This window comes from Talpa occidentalis, unplaced genomic scaffold (genome assembly GCF_014898055.3).
Source record: "Talpa occidentalis isolate TD23 unplaced genomic scaffold, MPIMG_talOcc4v2.1 talOcc4.14, whole genome shotgun sequence".
NCBI lineage: Eukaryota > Metazoa > Chordata > Mammalia > Eulipotyphla > Talpidae > Talpa > Talpa occidentalis.
This window is the reverse complement of record NW_023601433.1, coordinates 18,332,314-18,354,348: the sequence shown is the minus strand read 5'-3', so window position 1 is coordinate 18,354,348 and position 22,035 is coordinate 18,332,314. Positions and strand designations below refer to the sequence as shown.

Sequence of the window (22,035 nt, the reverse complement as noted above, 5' to 3'; positions counted from 1 at the left end):
GATACCACGTCATTTTCAAAGACTTTGTTTTCCGAGTGATGTTCAATTTCTACTCCTCCTCCACCTACTCCTCCTCTACTGCTCCTGCACACACGTGTCAGCAGTAATAATAGAGAATCTCTGCAAAGCATTGCTACTTTCCTTAGTAATGAAATGATGATGCCTAGCGTATAAGCCTATATATACAACCTGTATTTTAAAATGTGCATATATACTTTGAATTAGCTTAGGACACCTTTTTCCCCCTAACAGTTTCATAGTAATGACTTACGTATTTTTTAGTTAAAGTCAATTAAGCACCTGCAATTACCCAAAGTATTAGGATTACTTCTCCAAGCAAATAAGTAACTCGTATCCAAAAGACCAGCAAAGCCAGCCCGGTATAGAGCCTCAATCAGTTTCCTAATAGGCAAGTAGAGGGGCTGAGCTGAAGGATTATTTTAAGTAATGCTGATAGATTAATAAAAATCCTTGACTTCTTTCCTCTTTACTACAATAAAGATTAGAGAAAGGGATCATCAAAAAAGGGAGAAAAGATACATGATGCAGTTATAATTTAAACATGACATCCTCCATTTAAATTGTAAACTAGGGGAAAAAACTCAAATTTTGTAAAAGGGACCAACGTGAACAAAATTATTTGCTTTTGAGTCCTCAAAATTCACAATTATAAATGACATTATTTTGAGTACAAAACAAAAACACAAACTTCTAAACTGTAAAATCACCAAAGTTCTGGTCTAAAAGAAAACACATATTTATCCTGAGTAAAAGCTGTTAACATCAACAAGACAAATTTTGACATAGAAAAAAAAATACCTGCTTAATTTTAGAAACAAAGCAGGGAGGTAGAAAGGAAAAGCTTACAGCTACTAACCAAAAAAGAAAGAAAGAAAAGAAACCACTTCCATATTCATTAAATAGAAGGTCTTGTTATTTTCACAGACAGTAAAAACTTTTTGACATCCTTTTCAGCCCCAGCCTGGATAGATGTCATGGATCTTATTTGGTCTTGTCAGTGTGTAAAGAGTTTACAAACCTAACTAAATTTAGAATTAGTGGGAGTTTTGCATTTATATTCCTTATACATAGGAGAAGAGGAAAAAAGGCCCTTTTATGCCAGCATTGAGTTGGCTTAAATTTTTATGACATTTAGAAGCCCTGGGGAATGAATAAAAGCCTCTTAATGGAAATACTGACAGATTCTTAAATATAGTGACATGAACAAGCACTTCTGTGAGGCTGTACCAGGGTGTGAACGGCCACTGCAGCAGGTTTAAATGCACAGGGTGTCAGAAAATCAATTACAATGGACAGAATGCAATCGACAGTAATGCCAAAATGTAGAGAATGCCCCTGCAAACTCAAATTTTCATGTTGATAAGCTTGTTTTTAACAGGAACATATGTAAACTAGACAGGATTTTTACTGTTACACATGAAGGAAAGAGAAAATGTAAAATTTCTGTAAGACTTTCTTCAATTCTAACATATGATTAAAAAAGTCAAGTTTAAAAAGTCAAAACTGTCATGTTAAGGCTGGGAGTGGATGTGACAGCAGAATTTAAAAACAGTGTGTCTAAATCTGTGCTTCCTTAAGAATTTAAAAACAGTGGGTCTAAATCTTTGCTTCCGTAAGTCCCACCTACCAGGCTGTGTACTAGATAGAGACAGATAATAAATAGCATTACTTAGTGGTGTCAGATTTAGAAAAGTTTTTTATTTTTCTATCTGCCATATGTTTTATTCTTTGGTAGCTTTTCTTTAAATTAAGTAACCTTTCCATTAATATCCTTGCATTTTCCTGAAAGCCACTCTTTTGCTTGAAAACTGGTTTAGTTTCATTTTATACTTTCTAAGTTTTTATTTTAAATCTGCTAAACAGCTCAGTTTTAAACTGCATTTTGTTCAGTTTTCCCCCTCAGGTTTTAAATTTTTCACATTTGCCGCTTTTTTTCAAACTCATTTAAATTTACTCAGGACCATTTTCTTTCTCTTGTCACATTAACAGATACAAATCACATATACATATGCACCTTAAAATGTCTTTTCTGATTTAAGAGACAGAGTAAATCACGAAAACACTAACTTATTCATTACGAAGTAGTTATGGGACAAATATGTGAAAGACAGCATAAAGAGCTGGGGGGACTATAAAAATAATAAAACACCATTTCAGGGCCTCAAAGAGCTTTTAATACACACAAGGCAGCAAGGATCACAAAGGGAGAGACAAAACGCAGCTGCATTTCAGGACAGTTTATCTGCAAATAAGAAATCCATGTTGCTATCATTTTTAGGTTTCATGTGACGTGGAGAAAACAGAACACACAAGGGCAAAAAAAAAAAAATGTCAGGATCAAATACAGCTTTGAAAATGGAAACATTTTTTAAACTAAGCTGCTGGTACGGTCAATTTGTTTGTAAGCCATGCTGGTGCATGTATGTTGTGTGTGTTGTATTTATGTATGTGTGTTGTGTGGGGCTGTAAGTCTCAGCAGCTACACTTATATTTTGCGTTTTTCAGGTTCTCACAAGATACCAAACAACAAACAAGAAAAAGTGAATGAAAATCCACCACTGAAGTCAACTAACTGCTCAGGCGAGTATTTGTTCTCCTTTTCTTTTCAATTTTTTCTCCTTTTCTATTTTTGTCTGCCATGAATCTCAATAGGCAGAACACATACACTTTCATTTAAATTTATGCAAGTGAATCCATAAAAGCATTTAATTTAAAAAATCAAAGTAATTTGAATTTTAGAAGTAATCTATGAATGTGTTTTGCTATCACTGTCCTTGATAAATATTTAAAAATCTATAGAATAATGCAATAATGCTTAAGTTTCTATAATTCTATGACTAGCCAAAGGTCAGGAGTTCATAAAATTTCATGTAAATGATTTCAACTTTGAAATAAGTAATCAAGAAAGATCCCTTTAAAATAAATAAAAAGGCTATAGGAATTGACATCACTCTTTATTCAAGGGATTTACAGACACATTTAGAATTGTGGTTAATCCTAAAATTACTGATTGGAAAGCAGGCAATAAGAGGATGGGAAAGCTTAGAGGAGAGGCTATTGAAGCACACCCACAAATGCTGTTTAATAGTTTAAGACATCAGAAAGTCCTATATTTAAAAAAAATCAGTACTTAAATTTCTAGCTGAAAATTGAACTCATTTGGACTATCTCATTTCCAGATGATGTTTGATAGGTGAAGTATTATGGTAGTAAAGATACAAGACAAAGAAGAGAATACCTTTCTAGCATCCTTTAAATGTGACTAACTGGGCTGGTGATGGTGGGTTTTATTATTCTCAGCTAGGGTGCATCAGCCATCATTTGCATAAGAGGAAAAGAAATGTCTGGAATAGTTCAGAATGGTAGTTTCATGTTTCCATTAAAAACAAGAATGTGTGCACACACAAAAAAATGTAATGAAAAAAGAAAAAAATGTCTCCAAAGTAGATATACTGGTCAACAAAATCCCCAAAGAAACCTAATGGACACAGAGGAACACACACTACCCTCGGCATTTGGCTCTTGATAAAACTTTCTCTTGACGGCCGTGTGGCTTCCTCTAAACAACCCCCAAATACAAAACCTAAAACTGACCAAACACAAATTAGAAGTGATTATCTACTGTTCAAAATATTGTGCCATGACACCTCTTTAAACTTTCTTCTGCTTCACTAAGCATGGTTTCTTGGATGAGTGGTCTAGCAAGCAATGCAGGACCCCCATGATTCCAGAATAGGGTCTGAAGAGAGCAGCTCTTCAAAACATTTGGTATGTGGACTGCATACAAGAAAGAGCACCTGGTATAAAAAAGGACTCTGTCCCAGCCAGGGCTTGTGAATTGAGAGTTTAAGAATTGAGAGTGTATTTCTCCAAAGAAGCCATGCTAGAAATTAAGATTACATCTCAGGCAAATCCATGGCTTATTGAACTTATGAACATACCTGGGCTTATACTACTGATAATTCTAGCTAAAATTGTAAAGTACAGGAGTGTACAGAAAGACAGGCCCCCAGGAGGTCCTCATTAACCAAGATAAACATTTGGAAATGGCGTGGACTCTTTGTCATCCTCCCAAACTTTCTATTTCCTAGTTTCTCAGTCTCCAGTAACTAAAGTCTCTAGTTACTGTGGCAAGCCAATCAAATGATCTCTATCTCCCAAAGACTCCTATGTTCCAAATAAATGACTTCTTTTCTCTTAATCAACATCTGCATTTCTTCATAGATATTTATACCTCAGTCATGTGGAGAAAGAGCTAGTCTGATTCATTCACAAAAACACAGAAAAGAGTCCTAACCACGTATATGTTTTTGTTACACCAGCTGTGTATACCAGCTGTGTACAATTAACAGGGATTTTAGACAATTTAACAAGATAAGGTTCAAAATCCAGTATCTGGAGAGCAGGTTAAATTTATGAATCATATCCCAGCATGCAGGGACTCAAGAACAACTGTTCAAATGTACTAGCTACTTATAAGTTGATCATTTGCGGGTTATAAAAAGAAAGAAGAAAATCTGGACTTGTGCTCAATATAAGCAGAGAAGAGAGGAAATCTACACATTTCATTTCAAGACTTGCCTGAGTTTCCCCTCACTGACATATTCAGTCAAAACATCTACTCTCTCCCTTCAGTAAAGATGACATGGTTTGAATCAATTCCAAAGAGCACCTGCACCCCTATGTTTATAGCAGCACTATTTACAATAGCTAAGCTTTGGAAACAACCCAAATGCCCAAAAATAGATGACTGGATCAAGAAGATGTGGTACATATATACCATGGAATATTACTCAGAATTCAAAAAAGATAAACACATGCAATTTGCAGCAACATGGATGGCGCTGGAAGGGATCATGCTCAGCGAAATAAGCCAGAAAGAAAAAGAAAAATACCGGATGGTCTCACTCATAGCAGGAATCTAGAAAACTTAAATAAGGGACCAGGAAAATGAATAACTATAAGAAAGTGAAAATCAAAATCAACAAAAAACTATGAACCAGAGACACTCTATGGGGGGGTAGAGGGTGGGAGGGGAGGGATTGGGGTCAAAATAAGGGGGTTACAATTGTATGGGGAATATAAAAATAAAATTTATTTAAAAAAAAAGATGACATGGTTTAAGGGTCAATCAAATGCTGATTCAAGTCAGGAAAGGCTCCAATGAGGACTCCTTCTGTGAGGTGGTTCAGACAGCAGATAGTTTTTTCACAAATATCTAGAGAATATGAGCACTGATTCAACAGGAGGGTAGTGTGCCAGGGTCCTTATTCTGAAACCTCAGAAAGCAGACTGTCAGTGAACTGTAATTTTAATTTAGACAATATAATTCGACACTCATGACCATCTTTTCTTGGTGATTACTTAATGTATTTAGAAACAATGACCCTAATCATTTTGATCAATTCCAATTAATTGCTGGTGTCAGAAATATAATCTCCAATATTTATTGGGAGTCTAAAATGATTCTGCAATGATGTGGAAAACTGTGGATTACAAGGAAATATGTAAAAATCAGTCAAAACATGTTTGTATTTGCTTTGATGATATCTACTAATATCTTCAATTAGAATTATTACTTTATTAATCTAACCAGACTTCTCCTTCCTTGAATCCATAAATCTGAAATGAAATGTAGTCGTACATTAATCTTCCACACACCAACTTTTTCCTTTGATTTTTTTGATTCCATATTTAATAAAATGTATCACTAGATAACAACTTTTTTTACAAAATGGATGGAAAATGGATACCATTTCTTAGCACAAATAAACCAATACATTGTACTTAAAGGTGATCTATATTTTTTTGAAAGGTGATCTATTCTTAAAAAACAATTTGAAGTTAAAATGTTGTTGTTGCTATGCATTTGGGGCAGGGGAAGGGAGTGGAGTTTAATAGCAGACTGAGACTATTTCTATTTAGGTGAGAAAAGAGAGATATAACCAAAAGGAATTGAAGGAATTCAGAATAAGCCTGTATGCCAGAGAAAACCATCACAGTTGCTCAGAAAGTATTTACTGAAGTCCCCTGTTCTACTATTTATGCCTGAGTGGTAAACCAGTTACAATCGCAGCAACACAGTCCATTCCATTCCCACACAAGACAGCCAGTTATTGTTTAGTTCTAAAATTTAGCAGGCCAATCTTAGACCACCAGTCTTTCTTAATTCTCCATCCACAAAAACAAAAAACTCATTCTGTTCTTTTTAAGTTTATACACATGCATGAAAAACTAGAAGTTTATGTGTCTAGGCTGCTTTCTCATGGCTTGCACAACTAAAAAAAAAAAAAGGTTTTTATTTAAAAATAGAACTTGGCAAGTGAGTAATCCATAATACGGACCAAGTGCATTTGGAATGTTTTAATAAAAATAAATAGCCAAGATATTTAACTTTGAAAAGCATCAACTATACAAGCATGCTATTTTCTCTTTGATTTTATATTTGCCACCTTTGAAAAGCATGCATTTTCAGAAGACATACACTCATACATTTCAAAGGTCTATGATCTTGTCTTACTGGAAATAGAAGGAAATTTGTAAGACATCTTTAAAAAAGATAACTTTATATGCCACCTCATCAAAATTAAATGCAATTGTTTCCAAAAATCGTTTTTATGTTTCTATCATTTGTATCCTCATAATTGTTGTTTCCATACTTTTTAGAAGTTTTTCATGTAACATTACATTATCAATATTTCTCACATTGTTTTATGATCAGTATTAATATCACCAATAAAATTTTTTATAAAAATACTGGTCATTTAATGCCAAATTCAATACATATTTCAAGCATAATTTTCTATGGTATCCTAATCTGGTTGGGATTAAGAAAACATTTACATTTTTAAAAGCTAAGATACTTCCCATGTTTTTATATGTTCTGAAAAACATATAATGCGTAGAAATGAACTATTTCTTCAAAGTTTAGAGGAAAATCCAATATATCTATCAAAGTATGTTTTGGGAACTGGGTTAGCTAAACACTTTAAGTCTTCTAAACTTGGAATCATTGAACACTGTTCTCATAATGAATATGATTTAATCTATATTTCACACATAGCATTGTCAAGTAATTGTACATAATACATCATAGTTTAATAAACTTTTTTTAGTAAATTTGTATTGCTATATCTCCTTTCTCACTTCCAACTTTAATCTGTGTTCATTTTTGCTTGTTAAGCTTACTATATTTTTTCCTTCTTTACCTTTTTTGCATTCCAGTTTATCTTTTTATTTTATTTTGATTCTATTTCCAATTACATGTACCTGAATAGCTTGATTTATTTTCCTTCATAAAGTTCTGAATTACCTCCAAGTCCTGCTCTGGTAACGTTAGTTAGAATGTTAATACATATTTTAATAATTTTGTTATTGGTTAAATAGTCTTTTATTGCTTCTTTTACTTCTTTCTAGACCCAATTATTACTACTTACAAGACTCGTTTTATATTCCTAAGTGCTTGGAGCTGTTTTCATTGTTGGAATTAGAGATGCAAACAGCAAATGAATTTGATTTAATTATTTAAAATGCACTGAGATTTCCTCTGACTCCTTGTGGATAATATGTGTCTCCATGTACACATGCACAGACACTTCAAAAATCAGACTTCTGGCTCCATAATCTGAAGATACGTTAAACAGACTAAATCTAAGTTCCTTTGTAAAACACTATTGTTTACATATTGAGCTCTCTGATATTATAAGGACTAAATATAGTAACATTTGTGTAGTATTTAGCACCGGATCTAGCATATCCTAACACTCAATTAATGACTGGTGGCAGTAGGTGTAATATAAACAGTAACCATGGTCTTTATAGTGTTTATGCTCCTCCTACCACTTGTGGGAGCTCAAAGGCATGACTGATCTATAGAAGAGTAAATATGTTTTTTATCTGTGACAGAACATGGGTGAATGAGATGCCTTCTGAAGTTATTTCCAGCTCTCACATTTCCAACTCTAATTTTTGGCATATCTAGGACCAGACTCCAGCTAGCCCAGATATAGGTCACACATAACCGTTGTTCTGAAGCAACTTGCTCATTTTTCATAAGCAACGTTCTCTGGGAACTGAAGTCAAGAAGATAGAAAATTTTAGTACACTCATTGTTCCACTTGAAAGTTTCGGAGAGGTAGAAATCAAATCACCATTTCTGGTATAAAAGTAAAATTTTCAAAGTTATTTATCAGCCCTCCTTTTGCTTTCCAGGAATAAAAGGAAAATTCCCAAAGCAATTTCCTCCACAAAATACACTCACTTTCCTATCCACTACTAACAATGAAATAACTGAGGAAAAAAGATGGAATAAAAAGTATTTGCATGGCTGGGTAAATCCAGGATATTTCTCCATTGTAATTTATTCATTAAGACCAATACATATCTCCTTTAAGAATGTTTATCATTAAGAATAAAATTATTATTAAGAATAAAAATTCTTACTTTATTAAAAAAGATGAAAATTCCCCAGTAGACCATCACCTACTAATGAGCATATCTGGTAATTAAAAACAAAAAGAAAGATGATGCAAAAGTAATAAAAGTTTTGTCTTTACACCTGCTAAAATATAGCCCCTCTATGGCAGTTTTGGGTCTGTTTGAAACAAAATATCACAAGAAACACAGACTTACCTGTGCGATAGACAAAGTTGCCTTCAGTTTCTGATGACGAGGGAGACACCAATTCTTCCTCAAATTCATTGGAACTAAAAGATCCCGAATGGTTTCTTTGCCTTGTCTTTCCCATCATGGCGGCGTTTGTAGCCATGACGTGTCTTAGAGAGTCGTTAAGGTAACGGTTCAACAAACTGCTCTTGTACTTTGGGGGTGACACGTAGTCCTCATTGGCCCGTGGCTCCAGCCTCACTCCAGCTTTTATGACTGAGCTCTCATTTTTAATCACAGGATGGTGAACTGGATTACTATAGCTCCCTTCATTTATGTGGTTTCTTGGAGGGTTTTCTCCATCTAAGGGGTAAAAATATGATTAGATAGTATGTACACGTACTTTCCCCCCACCAACAAATTGTAATACTTAATCATTAGTATGTATGTGTGTGTGTACAAACATATAAAGAATATTTAAAATGTATAAAATTTACTTGATATTCAAGATTAATTTTTTAAGCAGGAGAAAAGCAGGAATCTATGTAATCTCCCCCTAAGGGATTTAATTTTAATGAATTGCACAGAAATTGTTATTCTGACACACAATAAATCTATAAACAAGAGGAAGCAGCCATAATTTTGTTGGTATTGACAGTACTGGAAAATGAAGTTACCTCATGCAATAAAAAAGTTACAAGGGTATTATCACAGTTTGTGAGATCAACCTTAAAACCAACAAGTCTATTACAGAAGCAAAGCAAAGAAAGCAAGATTAAAACGTTAACACACCTTCAGAACATGAATCATCACTGCTTACACTAAGTCGTTCAGCATTTCCTTGAACATACTTGTTGTACAACTTTATTCTTAAAGCCCAGCTTAAATCTGGCTGTCGAACAGTATTCTTAAGACGACGTCTTGCATTAGCAAACCAATTTGACACCTAAAAAAGTATAATTTTTCAATTAACAAGACAGAAAAGTAACGCATCATAGCATTATTTTCCCAGATAGGGCCTAAGCCTCTGTCCATATCTCTACTCATTATATATTCTCAGAAGAAAGTAATAGAATTGAACATTCATACCATTCACTCATTCATTTATTCAACAAACATAATCAGCACTTACTACAAATATTGAGCACTTGCTGTATCCTGGGAACAAAAAAATAATGAAGAAGACTCACCATTAAATTTTCAGTCTGGTATGAGAAGTAGGAGAGTATAAATAACTGCTATAGGGAAGAATATGATAGATGGCTTAAGAGGCATTGAAATGAAATGATACAGGAATCCAAAAGAAGCAGTTACTTTCACATGTGACTTAAGACTTCACAGAAAGTTAAGCTAGGCTTGGAAGGACTACGTCAGGTATAATGGGTAGGGAAATATGTTCCCAATAAAGAGGTCACGGAAACAAATATAAGTCAAATCTCAGAGACTCTGCAGTGGGTGAGAAAGAGAAAAGAGTTAAAAGTGACCCAAAATCATCAAAGCTGTGTAACCATGAAAAGGACAGTGGCGTTCTGAAGAAGAAAGTAGAACTGCCCAAAGGTGAAATGATGTGTGTGGTCTGTGGAAGTTTAGATTAAGGCACTAGGAAAGCATACAGATGAGATACACAGCAAGAAAATAAAAATGGTATCAGACTTAAGGGAGAGGGAGCGCAGATCTGTGTCAAATGCACAGATATGACAGTGGACAGAGCAAAAAGGGGTAAAGGACCAAAAACTTCAAAGGAAAGTTACTTCCACTGTTTTCTAAGGTGCTGTTGGACTTCTAGAGGCTAAATGATACTGAAGGATATTTTTTCTAAGACAGGCTATTTTGTCAGGATACATATAGTTGTGTGTGTGTATACTGTGTATATATATATAGATACTGAAAGGCCAATATTTGGCTATAAAAGAACAAAGTGTGGGAAGAGAATTAGGTCTTTCTGCCAATATGTTTTAGAACATGACCCCAATATTACTATAATGGTTTGTGTGCAAGGTACACATGGGAAATTTCTTTTTCTTTTACATTTGCACTATAAAGATGCAAATTTTGCACATTTTCAAGCCCTAATTATTGAATGGACCTGCGGTGAATTCTGCTTTACGGAAAATGCATTTTCTCCTTGTCCTCATGGGTGAAATACGTTTTAATTTATAAGTGTATGTAATATACACACATATACAAAGACATATCATATGTTATACATATATTCAATAGTACCTCCTTAGTGCCTTAAGCAATGATAACTGTCCTTTTAAATTTATGTGCAATGACTAATATTTCACCAAGAATTTCAGAAGTCTTAGTCTTTATCAATCCCTCTTCCTGTCAAGCTCTGCTATTATTATTGATTCAGTGTGATTTAATATTCTGTCTTCTCCAACCTCTACTGACAGATAACACACACACAAACACACATGTACACACGAGCGCTTAAGCCTTGGCATTAAGTGATAGAAATAGATAAACTGAACACACAGAAAGACTAGCTGTGAAGAACCACACACAATTAACTGTAGTGTCTGGGGAGACATCCATTATAAAAGCACAAAATGCTCCACATACATTTCCTCACTACATTTTTCAAACCTCTTTCTATTGCCAAATGTCTATCTAAGTTCTCATTACTACTAAGTAGAGATTTTAGAACATTCTTTTTTTGAAAACTCAGATATAATTGACAAATAATATTATATTGGTTTCAGCTATACAACATTTGTATTTCCCTGGTAATAAGTGATGACGAGCATTTTTCATGTGCTTGTTGACCAACTGTTTTTTGGGATGATTTTAGTATCAAATCCAAAAAATCATCACTAAGACTGATGACAAAGAGCTTATTGCTTATGTTTTATTCTCAGAGATTTTTGGTTTTGGATCTGACTTTCAGGACAAATATTTTAAGTTAATGTTTGTATCTTGTGTAAGATAGTAGTCCAGATTCATTCCTTTGTGTGTGGATGTCCAATTTTCCCAACACCATGTATTGATGTGACTTGACTATCCTTTCCTCTTTAAATATTCTGACTGCTTTGTTATAAATTAATTATATATGTGTGGGTTTATTTCTGGCTGTCTCTTCGGCTGTATTGATCTGTCCTATGCCAAACCATATGGTTTTGATTACTGTAGCTTTATAATAAAGTTTGAAATTAGGAAGCATGATGCCTCCAGCTTTGCTCTTTCTCAGGATTGCACTGGCTATTTGGGGTCTTTTATGGTTTCATACAAATTTTAGAATTTTTTGTTTTATTTTTGTGAAAAACACCATTGAATTTTGATAGTGATTGCACTGAATCTGTAGATTGCTTTGGGTAGTATGGGCATTTTAGCAATATAAATTCTTCCAACCCAAAAATATCTTGAATGGAATATATTTATTTATTCATATTTTCTTCAATTTTTGTCATCACTGTCACACACCTCTTAAAACTTTTACTAAAATATAATAACCTTATAATTTCCAAAATACTAACATACTATAATTCTAACATACAAAAAATGGGAGTCATTATATGTCATGGAGAATTAACATGCTTTTCATATATAGGAGTCACATTCTTTTTTGTATTGTTTACACACATAGTCTTATCACAGTATATTAATTACATATTCTATGATTTTTCAAGAAATGTTTTCTGATGTCTAACATAGGCTCTTTCTAAACTGATTTCATAAGCTCAACTGCCATCCAATTTGTTAATATATTTACCAAGACTTTATATCCAGAAATTTATAGTACAAGTTAGAGCTGGATGTAGTCCAAGCTGCTTAATAGATATTTGCAATAAGTTGTGAATACAAATATTTGATTAACAAATTTGCATGCATTTTATTTTGCAATTTTTTTCAATGTCAAACTCAGAGCTTTAAAATCATGTATTTTATAGCGAAAGCTTAGAGAACAGAATATCTAGAAGCTGGATAAGAAAATTAGGAAATTTTCATCCTACTCTAACAGCCATGTTTACATACTTCGTCGTATTGATAGAACAATCATTATAGTAAACCCAAAGGGATTAACTGGCATCTTTCCACCTTTGAACATACACAATTAACAAGCTTATTCTGGACTATTGCTCTGAAATACTGAACACCACATTTCCACACCATTAAGTGTAATACCTGGAATAATATGAAGAAGTAATCTGAGATTTTGTTGAATATTTAACAGTTGCCATATCCTGGCATTTGCTAATTACATACATATCTCATCAGAAATACTCATATCAGGCAAAATATTCCAGTTTCAGTCATATGTGCATGGACATATGTAGGCATTTGAAACATCTTTACGAGGCCTGGGGAGGCGGGCGGTGCATGAACACCCAACCATTAAAATGCAGTCTCAAACTATACTTGTGCTGCATTCTCTGTGGTGACCATGAAAGAAATGGTCCTAATGTGACATTTCACTTTTAAAATCCAGAAATTAAATATATATACATACGGTATATATATTTGAAACCAGATAGAGTTCCCACTTGCCCTTCTTTTATAAAACTCTCCAAGGCAATTATTCCTTGGTAAACTCCAAATCTTACAATTTTACAAAATCCTAATCACATACTACTTCACCATTCCACAATAAAACTGCTTATATTTTGAGAATACAGAGTCTATGTTGATAATATTTGAATAATGGTCAATCATAGGAACCAAATATATTGGAATATTTGGGTTGGTTAAGGTTGAAATACACACACACACACACGCACACTCACACACATATCTCCCTGTTAATTTTTATAAGCATGCTTATCTCTCATCAGGAAAATTCCAGGTTGATAATGCAAATGCGAGTCAAACATAGCAAATATAGACAAGTTGCCAAGTCTAGTGAGAAATAATTCTTTTTGCTTCAGTTTTCAGGGATGAATTCAATGTAGATGCTGAGTAATGACCTTAGAACTTCTCTCATCAGAAAAATACTTTAGAGTTTCTGAAACACATTTCCTACACTAAAATTTTGGCCCTTTGCTTCTAGGTTTCAAGGGAGATTGATGACCAGATTTCACACCCTTCCTAATCAATTTAAGAGTAGCAATAGAAGGCAAAAGTACTTCTTATGAGAAGTTTGACAGCTTCACACACAACCAAAAGGAAAATGTCAAATGTAAAAGAGATTATCAAAACACAAGACATTCTTATATTTAAGGAATAAAGCAGTTGTGTTGAGAGCTTGCTAACATTAACCATAAGGAACAGAAATAGGAGATATTGCGATAAATAAAAAATAGGAGTTTGGAGTTTGGAGCCAGAAACAAAGGTACACTATATTTTTCCACAAACATAAAAATATGATGTATTTCCAGATACAGTGAAAATAATAAAATGATGTGTACTTTGCTTGTTCTATAGAGCTACCATATGGCATTAAAGATACTGAGCTGCCTGCTATGTATCTGAGATGGGTTTTAAAACTAGAATATCTTAGATTTTAAGACATTCTCTTCAATGCCTAAGAAATTCATAAAGATGTTTTGGAGAACTGCTTTGTATTATAGTGGTTTCCCCTGGTTTGAGCTTATTTACTCTAGAAACAGATTTAGTATATGGAAGGTTTAGTAGATTTACAGGTTTAGTAGATGGTTTAGTATATGGAAAGTACTATACTGGAGTGACATGGGGGAAGAAGATGAATAAGACGAGCTCACTCTTCTCAATAAGCCTGACTGTACAGGAGAAATTTATTCACTGGCAGAACCTGACTCATAAAGTAGGGGTCCAATTTTTCAGGAATCAGAAGTTTTGTTCAGATCACAGTTTTATGGTTCTCTTCTTACATAATTTATTTGGTTTCACATAAAGAATTTGGTTTGGATGTTTAACGTTTGTTTGACTTATACAAATACCCTATATATAAATATATATGAGTAAACAGATATGCATATATGTACTTACTTATTTAAACATATTTTTTCTTACCTAGATATTCCATTTTGCCTAATTGAAAATATTAATTGCACCCAAATTAGATTACACACACACACACACACATACACTCGCAATTTTTTCCATTTATCACTTTGAACTTTCATAAACCAACTTTGTTTACAAGGAAATTAGGAAATCGTAAAACATATCACTTTTTATAATTATCTTTGCCTCATTAAAATTACATACTTTTGTGGATTTTCCTGAGGAATAATGTAAGAGAAAGAAAATGTAATAAGAAAAATTTTCAGTACATGAATAAAATTTCACATAAATTGGAAAAATGTAGCTTCACCAAGATCTTAATGGAAAAATTAAAGTTATTTGTATTTTAACTGTAATTACAGGTAACAATAATTTGATCCTGTATTTTAAATGTCATACTGAAATTCAACAAACTACTATACCCCAAAATTTAAATGTCTCTTCACTTGACAAATATAACTTCTCATAAATAAAAATGTTCTAAATGTGTATGTGAAAATGGTAAGCAATGGAACTATTTCCATATTTAATCAACCAGAAGAATTCAATGTTTTATTGCTGACATCATTATGAAATAACAAAACAGCTCCATAAATTAGCGTACTTTAAAATAAATAGCATATCTGTTTAAACTGAAATTTGAACATGTATTTATTTTCATAAGTCAAGTTTTTCTGACTGGAAAATTTTTTAGAAACTAACTTTTGTAAATCATTGAAAATTCAGTTTTCTATTAAATAACTAGTTTAAATATTAAGCCAAGAATACTAAATTAATTTTCCCCTCCCGAGCTACAACAAAGCACTATTAATACTATTGCCTGTTTATATGAAAGAAAATAGAAGTTTTTCTCTGTAACTGTGTTCTGAAATGAGCAGACAAGTACATATTATAGTTTTAATAAAACTAAATACATGTCAACTTTCATGCTTTGACAAAATCTCCAATAATTCCTAAATGGCAACTTTAAATACTTTGGAAAGCCATTTTTACTTTATCTATAGTTATATGTTTTTTACTTGGGCATTTTTCCTTACCAGACATTTAATGGAATGACCAAAATTTCACAAATGTGATGATGTAGGGCTACTATAACATATGAGAGTCTCAGTTCACTTAACTGAGACTTAATTCAGTTCCTCCTCTCTCTGAATAAGTTTGATCTGTCTACATATATAAAAGTTTATGTCATATTTATTAAAGAAAAACGTGGCGTGACAGAATGAGTATTTGACTGGAATTATATTACTTCCAGGCCTACCTCTATCCCTGACTTTCTCTTCATTTCTAGATGCCATGATTGTGAACATCCAATAAGACAATGTATGGATGAAGCTAGTGAAATGTAAAGTGGTGATGCTCACTTAAAAAGAAACAAATTTGCACTATTTCTCTACACCTGACAAAATAACACAACCATCTCACATCTCACACACGCTACCAGCAACAACATTTCGTGGAGTCTAGCTAATTCCCAGAATGTCTCTTATTATTACAAAAAAAAAATATATCCCAAACCCACTAGTGACTTTCCACCCACCTTCTAGTTCTGTTAGTCATGGAAAAATTGAAAGTCACCTTGTACTTGACCTTTAATATGGAGCCCTCATGTGGGGTGCCATTCTGCTGGCCCTCAAAGTGTGGTCTCAAGCCAGCCATGTCAGCATCACCTTGAGAACTTGTCAGAAATGCAAATTACTAGCGCCACCCCAGACCTACTACTGAATGAGAAACCCTATGGGGCCCAGCAAGTTGGATTTTACCAAATCCTCTGGGCAATTCGGATGTCTTCTCAACTTTGAAAATCACTTCTCATGGTCCTATCTGTGCCATCTGTGTATGATCCAGACTCTCCAACACCTTATAACCCTGCCATTGACTTTTCACTACCTCCCTAACAAAACAACCTTCTGTCCCCCTCGGACCAGACATGGTGAGGAGTAAGCCCAGAGACGCCCCACGACAGACCCTGGCACCCGTGCCAGCTTTCTTCATGCCTCAGCTGGACCAGCCACCCTCTGTTCCACACCACCATGAGCCGCTGGGCTAATCCGCCCCGCTCCCGACCCATCAAGGCCTTGGTGGGCCCGGATTACCTGCACTAGCGTCATCTGCGAGCCCAGAGCCAAGAGTATCTTCTCGGTCTTGGTGGGGTAGGGGTTGTCACGGTGCTTGTAAAGCCACTGCTTGAGGGGCCTGGCCATGTCCTGTAGGGCCTGCCGCTTGTGCCTCACCTTCCCGCCGTTCTGCCGGGCCCTGGGACAGCGGGAGAGGCGGAGGCCCGGGTGAGCAGCCCGTGTGGGTGCTGCCCGCCCGGACCCCCTAAGCCTGGACGCGCCACTGGGCCCAGGAGCCGGTGCTCCGCACCCAGCGCCCCCAGCGCCCCCAGCCCCGCCCTGGGCCCCACCCCGCGCCCAAGGCTAGGGCGAGGCAAGGAATGGGAGCCACACACATTTGGGGAGGGGGGGGGGAATATTCTTTCCTGGGCATCTCTCTTTAAATAGCCCGGGTGTCGCAAGGACCCGTTGGCAGTAGCCAGAGGTCAGAGGTCTGGGTGGAGACGGATGGGGTCTGATTTGGTAGGAAATGTTCAAGCTGCAGAGAGCGCGGCAGGGCTGCCCACCCCGCTCGCCCGCGCCGCGCCCTGGAGGGACTCTGGCCCCGGGAACCCCGGTCAGCCCTGGACTTGTCTTCTAGGGAATCCACGCCTGGCTCTTGGGGCGTCCCGTAGCCTGTGGTCAGAAGGGGGGTCTCGCCCTGTGCGGCGAGGATAAAGCAAGGGGTGATGGCCGCCCGCAGCCGTGGGGCTCTTCGAGCTCACCCCAGTTTGCTTAGATCCGCTGGGCAAAGGGGACACTTTCCAAAGGAGCGGTTTATGGAGCAAAGAGGCAGAAGCCAAAAACCACTCCAGGGGCCCTTTCTCAACATAAGGGAGTGTTTAAAAGTCTGGAAAGCTCCGTCCCATCAAGTGAAGTAACTCAGCAAAGCCTTATCTCGGGAGGAAGGGGCCGGGCCGAGCAGCCGCCAGGCGTCGGCGTCGCGCGCTGCGCTCCCCGGAGGCTCCGGGAGGTGTCGCCGCGCGGCCGCTCCAGGAGCCCCGCGCGCCTGCGTCGCAGCCTCCAGGGCTTTTGCCTCTTTAAACACTTTGAAACACAATTCCATCCAAAAGGACTGGTAGTAACATTTTGACGAAATCCAATCTCTAGTTCACTAACCAGCCGCGCCGCGGAACAAGCAGCTGATGCAATCCCTCAGGTGGAGCCCGCCGGGACGGCTCCCCCCGCAGCGGGCGCGGGGACGGGGCCTGGCTGGAGACAGCCCCCCGCACCCGCAGCTCCAGCAGCGGCCCACCCGCGGGCTCCCGCCCCGCCCCCCCAGCCGCTCACCCCGCCCCCCCGCCCCAGGGGCCGCGCGCTCTCCCCACTGCCCTCCCGGGTCCGAGCCGCTGGCGCCTCCAGGGCACCCAGCGCAGGGCCGACCACTTTGGCCGCGGCAAGGCCAGTCTGGAGGCCTCGGCGAGGCGCTGCAGTGACCGAAGAGAGGCCGCCCAGGGGGCTGGCCCGACCCGGGAATCCCCGACTGCTCGGCCCTGCCCGGTTCCTACGCACCCATCCTCGGCTGTGCGTCCGCACCCGCGCTCCCGGGAGGGGCGCGAGACCCTCGCCCTGAGGTCCACATGCCGGAGGACCCCGGGACAGTTCCTCGTGACCTCAGTTTTCATCAAGCCTCTGCCCAGTCGACTCCCGCTCCCCCACCCACCCCCCATTTTTGGAAGAACTAATAACTTAAAATGAGGATGCCCGTGTCCAGGAGGCGGGGACCTGCCCTCTCGGGAACTCCGGGCAGCAAATCCGCACTCCGGCTGCCGCCCGCAGGCCGAGCGGCTCACCGACCCCTCCTCCGGCGCAGGGGGTAGGGGCCCCGGGAGGGTGCGCGTACCCGGTCCTCCGGTGTCTCAGGCCGAGGTTGTCCTTGAGGGGCGGGCCGTCCGGAATGCCCACCTCGGGGCGGGCGTGGGGACTGTCCAGCACGCCGCCGTAGGGCCTGCCGCCCCGCTCCCGCTCCGGAGCGCCGTGGTCCTCAAAAAGCACCGCGCCGCTGAGCTTGTTGAAGACGATGGTGTTCATGGTGCGGGCGGGCAGGGGCGCGCGGCGCGGCCGCAGCGCCTCGGAGCCGGGCCGCCTGGAGCTCCGCGGGGCTCGGGGTCTAGGAGACGAAGGTGCATCACGTTACTCGCTGAGAGCGCTCGCCCCTGGCGCGGCTCGGGTCGGAATTGGGCTGAGGCGCCGAGTGCCGGAGCCCACGGGCGGGGCGGCGCCACCGCACCTGCAGGAGGGAGCCGCCGCCCCCCACCCGGCCCCCCGCGGCCCTCCCCACTCCCGCACGCTCCCGGGGCGCGCCCCAGACATCTTCGGGCCGCGGCGACAGAGTCCCCCCAGGAACTCGACCAGGAGCAATTACCCGCTGAGGCAAAGGAAAGGGATTCCTAAACGGGTCTCCCTGTCTCCGTTTTAATCTGGAAGAAACGCACCGGCCAGCGCAACCGGAGAGGTGCGCGGCCACGCGCGGCTCTTCAAGGGCAACTGAAGACTAACGCCCTCCGAGCTCCCGCTCGGGTCGTAAGGAGGGGTTGAAAGAAGGGAAAAAACTGGATGATCTGAACAGCCGCATCCGCAAGCCCTAGTTAATGAGTCCCAGGCTATACCGGGATTTCGGGGATTTTCATGTTTTCTAGATCCTGGGTGGTTTGGCTGAAGCCCCTGCGTCCTCATTCCGAGCAGCCTCCCTTGGGCTCGGGCAAGCGCAGGGCAAGTTAGCGGATTCCAGAGCTAAAAAGTTGCGTGGCGGCAGGGACAAAAGCACCACATTCGCCCCTGTCCCCTAGGTGTTCCTGGCCCTCCTCGCGCCGCGCCCGCTCCGGGACGCGCGGGGTCCCTGAACCAGAGCACCCGGCGTCCAGGCCCGCGGGCCCCGTCCGGAGGGCGCTCTCCCGCGGTGCGGGCGCCCGCCGCGAGCTGGGAGCCCTTTCACGCTGCCCCCCTCTGGGGGTGTCGAGCAGCCCTTTCGAGGCTACAAAGGTGTCACAGGGGAAGGAGGCACCCCCGTGCGCGCACCACCCGGCCTGCGGTTGCCGCCGTCAGGGCAAGTCGCCAAGCTCACCTCCCTGGTCGCGGCCACCGGGAGCCTCCGCCCGCCGCGCGCGGGCATCTGGGGGCCAGGACGCGCCGCGGCGCGGGAGCCGAGTGACCGCCCAGCCCGCCCCATCTGCGCGCCTCGCGCCCCGGGGCCGCTACCTTTCCTGCTCAGTCGCCTCCGCTTCGCCGCCAGCCCCCCTCGCCCCGTCCCACTACAGTGTGGGCTGCCCCCCCCAAACACACAGATGCTCAGCCTCGCCCCGCGCCCACACGCGCCGACGCCCCCCGCCCCGCCCCCGAGCACAGCCGCGGCCACGCGCGACATTCGGGGCCGTGGCCACGGCGACCCCGCGCCGTCTACCGTCCGCGCTGGCGCCGAGGGGCAGTAAGACCTCTGCCGCCGCCGGCGCGCGGCAGGCTGCGTCCCCCCGCGCAGACAGGTACGTGTCGGGGTGTGCACAGCGCCCGGCGATAAGTGTGCAAGCCGATTTCCGTGCTCACAGCCCGCGTTCCAGTCGCCTGGACTTTGCCAATCAGTGCGCCTGGTGATCTGCGTTCACGCTGCTCCACTTGTAATCACACCCTCGCCCAGCCCCGCCGCCTCCTCCCACGCCCGCCCTGTCCTCGGGAAAGCAATGGCGTGGTTCTGGTCCAGAGGGTCTGCGCCGAGCTGTGCCAGACCCGGCCCTTCCCCGCGGCCCCCAGCCCGCGCCGCGAGAGCGAGCGCGGGCGCGTGGGGAAGGAGACCCGGGCCCGAGAACCCCGCCGCGTCGAGAGGGGTCCGCGGGTGTGAGAGCCGCGCGGGCCGGGTCCCGAGCGCCTCTTCTGGCCTTCAGAGCGCCCCACTTACCCTGGTGGATTCCCAGCCGCCGCCCGGGGAGCTCACCCCCCGCGGGGCGGCCCCGCCCAGCGCCCGCGAACAATTTTAAAGCCAAGGAGGCGCCGCCAGGTGGGACCCCGGGCTGGCCTCGGACCCTCCACCCCCGGCCGGCCGCTCCCGGGGCGCGTCCCCGCGGCGCTCGGAGGGACGTGGGGGGAGGGCGGGAGCGCCGGGGAGTCCAGGGCCGGGGGAGGGAGCGACTCGGAGGCCGGGGCGGCCCCCGCGGGCGGCCGGACTCGAGGCCGTACCTGGCGCGCTGGGGCCGGCGGCCGGCGGCGGGGGCAGGCTCTCCCGCGTCGAGGCTACGCGCGCTCCCATCCCCGCCGCATGTTCTCTGCGCGGGCTCCGGCGCGCTCCCCGCCGCCGCCGCCGGCGTCTCGGCTTTATTTACCCAGACAGGCGCGCGTGGCCCGGGAACAGGAATGGCGAGGTCTTCTCATGTTTCCTGACTGCCCGGCCCAGCCGGCGAACATCCTGCGGGCGCGACATCCACGTTCCCGGGCGGGAGAGGAAGCCTCCGCGCCGCCCGGCTGCGCCCGCTGTTAACCCTCGCGGCCGAGCCCCGCCGCCGGCGCCCCGGGGGATGCCCCGGCCTCGCCGCGCCCGCCCCGGGAGGCCCGGGCTGCTAATCCCCCTGCCTCGCCGGCGCGGAGCGAAAGGGGCTCTTTCCTCCCCTCTCAGGGGCGAAATTGGAGACGCAAGTGGCGCCTGGCTCCGGCGCTGGGAGCGGGGAGGCTTTGGTGCAAATCCCGCGTCTTAGCCGGCGCGAGCGCGGGGAATTGCACCGCACGTGCTTGGGCTGGAGGGACCACTGCCCCGCGCCCTGTATTTTCCTCCAGGCCAGTTGGAGTCGAGTTAACCAGAGCTCCGGGCTGAGCCTGTACCGCGTGAGCGTATCTGGCAGGGGGTGCTTGCGCCCCGAGAGAGCCTCGTTTCTGGCGTTGCTGGGCTTCTGAGACCCCGGCTGTCGCCAAGTTAGGCGCACGTTCGCCGTCCCGGGCCGACGCTGCGCAGGCTGTGCTCGCCGCCGGGCGCAGGGCTGGAGGGGTCCTGGTGAGCCCAGGTCCACCACCCAAGGGACCAGGTGGGAGAGATGGTGAGCCCGGGGCCAGGGAGCTGCAAGAAGCAGGGGAGATGGAACTCGGAGCCGCAGCTGGGACGCTGCGCGAGGAGAGAGCTTGCCTGTCAGGTCCTCTCGAGGACTCTTGGTTTCCCACCGCCACCTCAGACGCTGACGCCTGAGGTTTAGGTGAATGGAAGCTCAGCGCTTCTTTCTACGGGAAAGGTCCCTTGGCGCCGACCAACCGCAGGTCCGCGCTCTCGCCGCCCGCCTCGCCGCCGCACCGAGACCTTTCTTTATTTTTCATTGTTAGGAAGGAAAAATTTCTCTCAACCTGAAAGTTACAGCATCTTTTGTCTTTTTCTCCTCTAAAGCTTGCTGGCCCACGCCGGGCCAGTGCCCACCTAAGC

General features: G+C 42.7%; 1 protein-coding gene across 4 annotated transcripts in view; it reads right to left on the bottom strand.

The window, feature by feature from the left end:
• The window catches only part of MKX (mohawk homeobox), a 58,986-nt gene extending 40,288 nt beyond the window's left edge, over positions 1-18,698 (bottom strand). For 3 of the 4 annotated variants that reach the window (XM_037510162.2, XM_037510164.2, XM_037510165.2), the window contains exons 1-4: positions 18,490-18,698; positions 16,647-16,806; positions 9,418-9,571; positions 8,653-8,988 (exon numbers count right to left, since the gene is read on the bottom strand). In XM_037510162.2, coding sequence (XP_037366059.1) covers positions 8,653-8,988; positions 9,418-9,571; positions 16,647-16,806; positions 18,490-18,677 — 838 coding nt within the window. In that variant the 5' untranslated portion in view covers positions 18,678-18,698. Of the gene's footprint in view, positions 1-8,652; positions 8,989-9,417; positions 9,572-16,646; positions 16,807-17,371; positions 17,534-18,489 lie in introns of those variants that run through there. The other variant, XM_037510163.2, reaches the window with a different exon arrangement.
• Between the last annotated feature and the right edge of the window lie 3,337 nt (positions 18,699-22,035).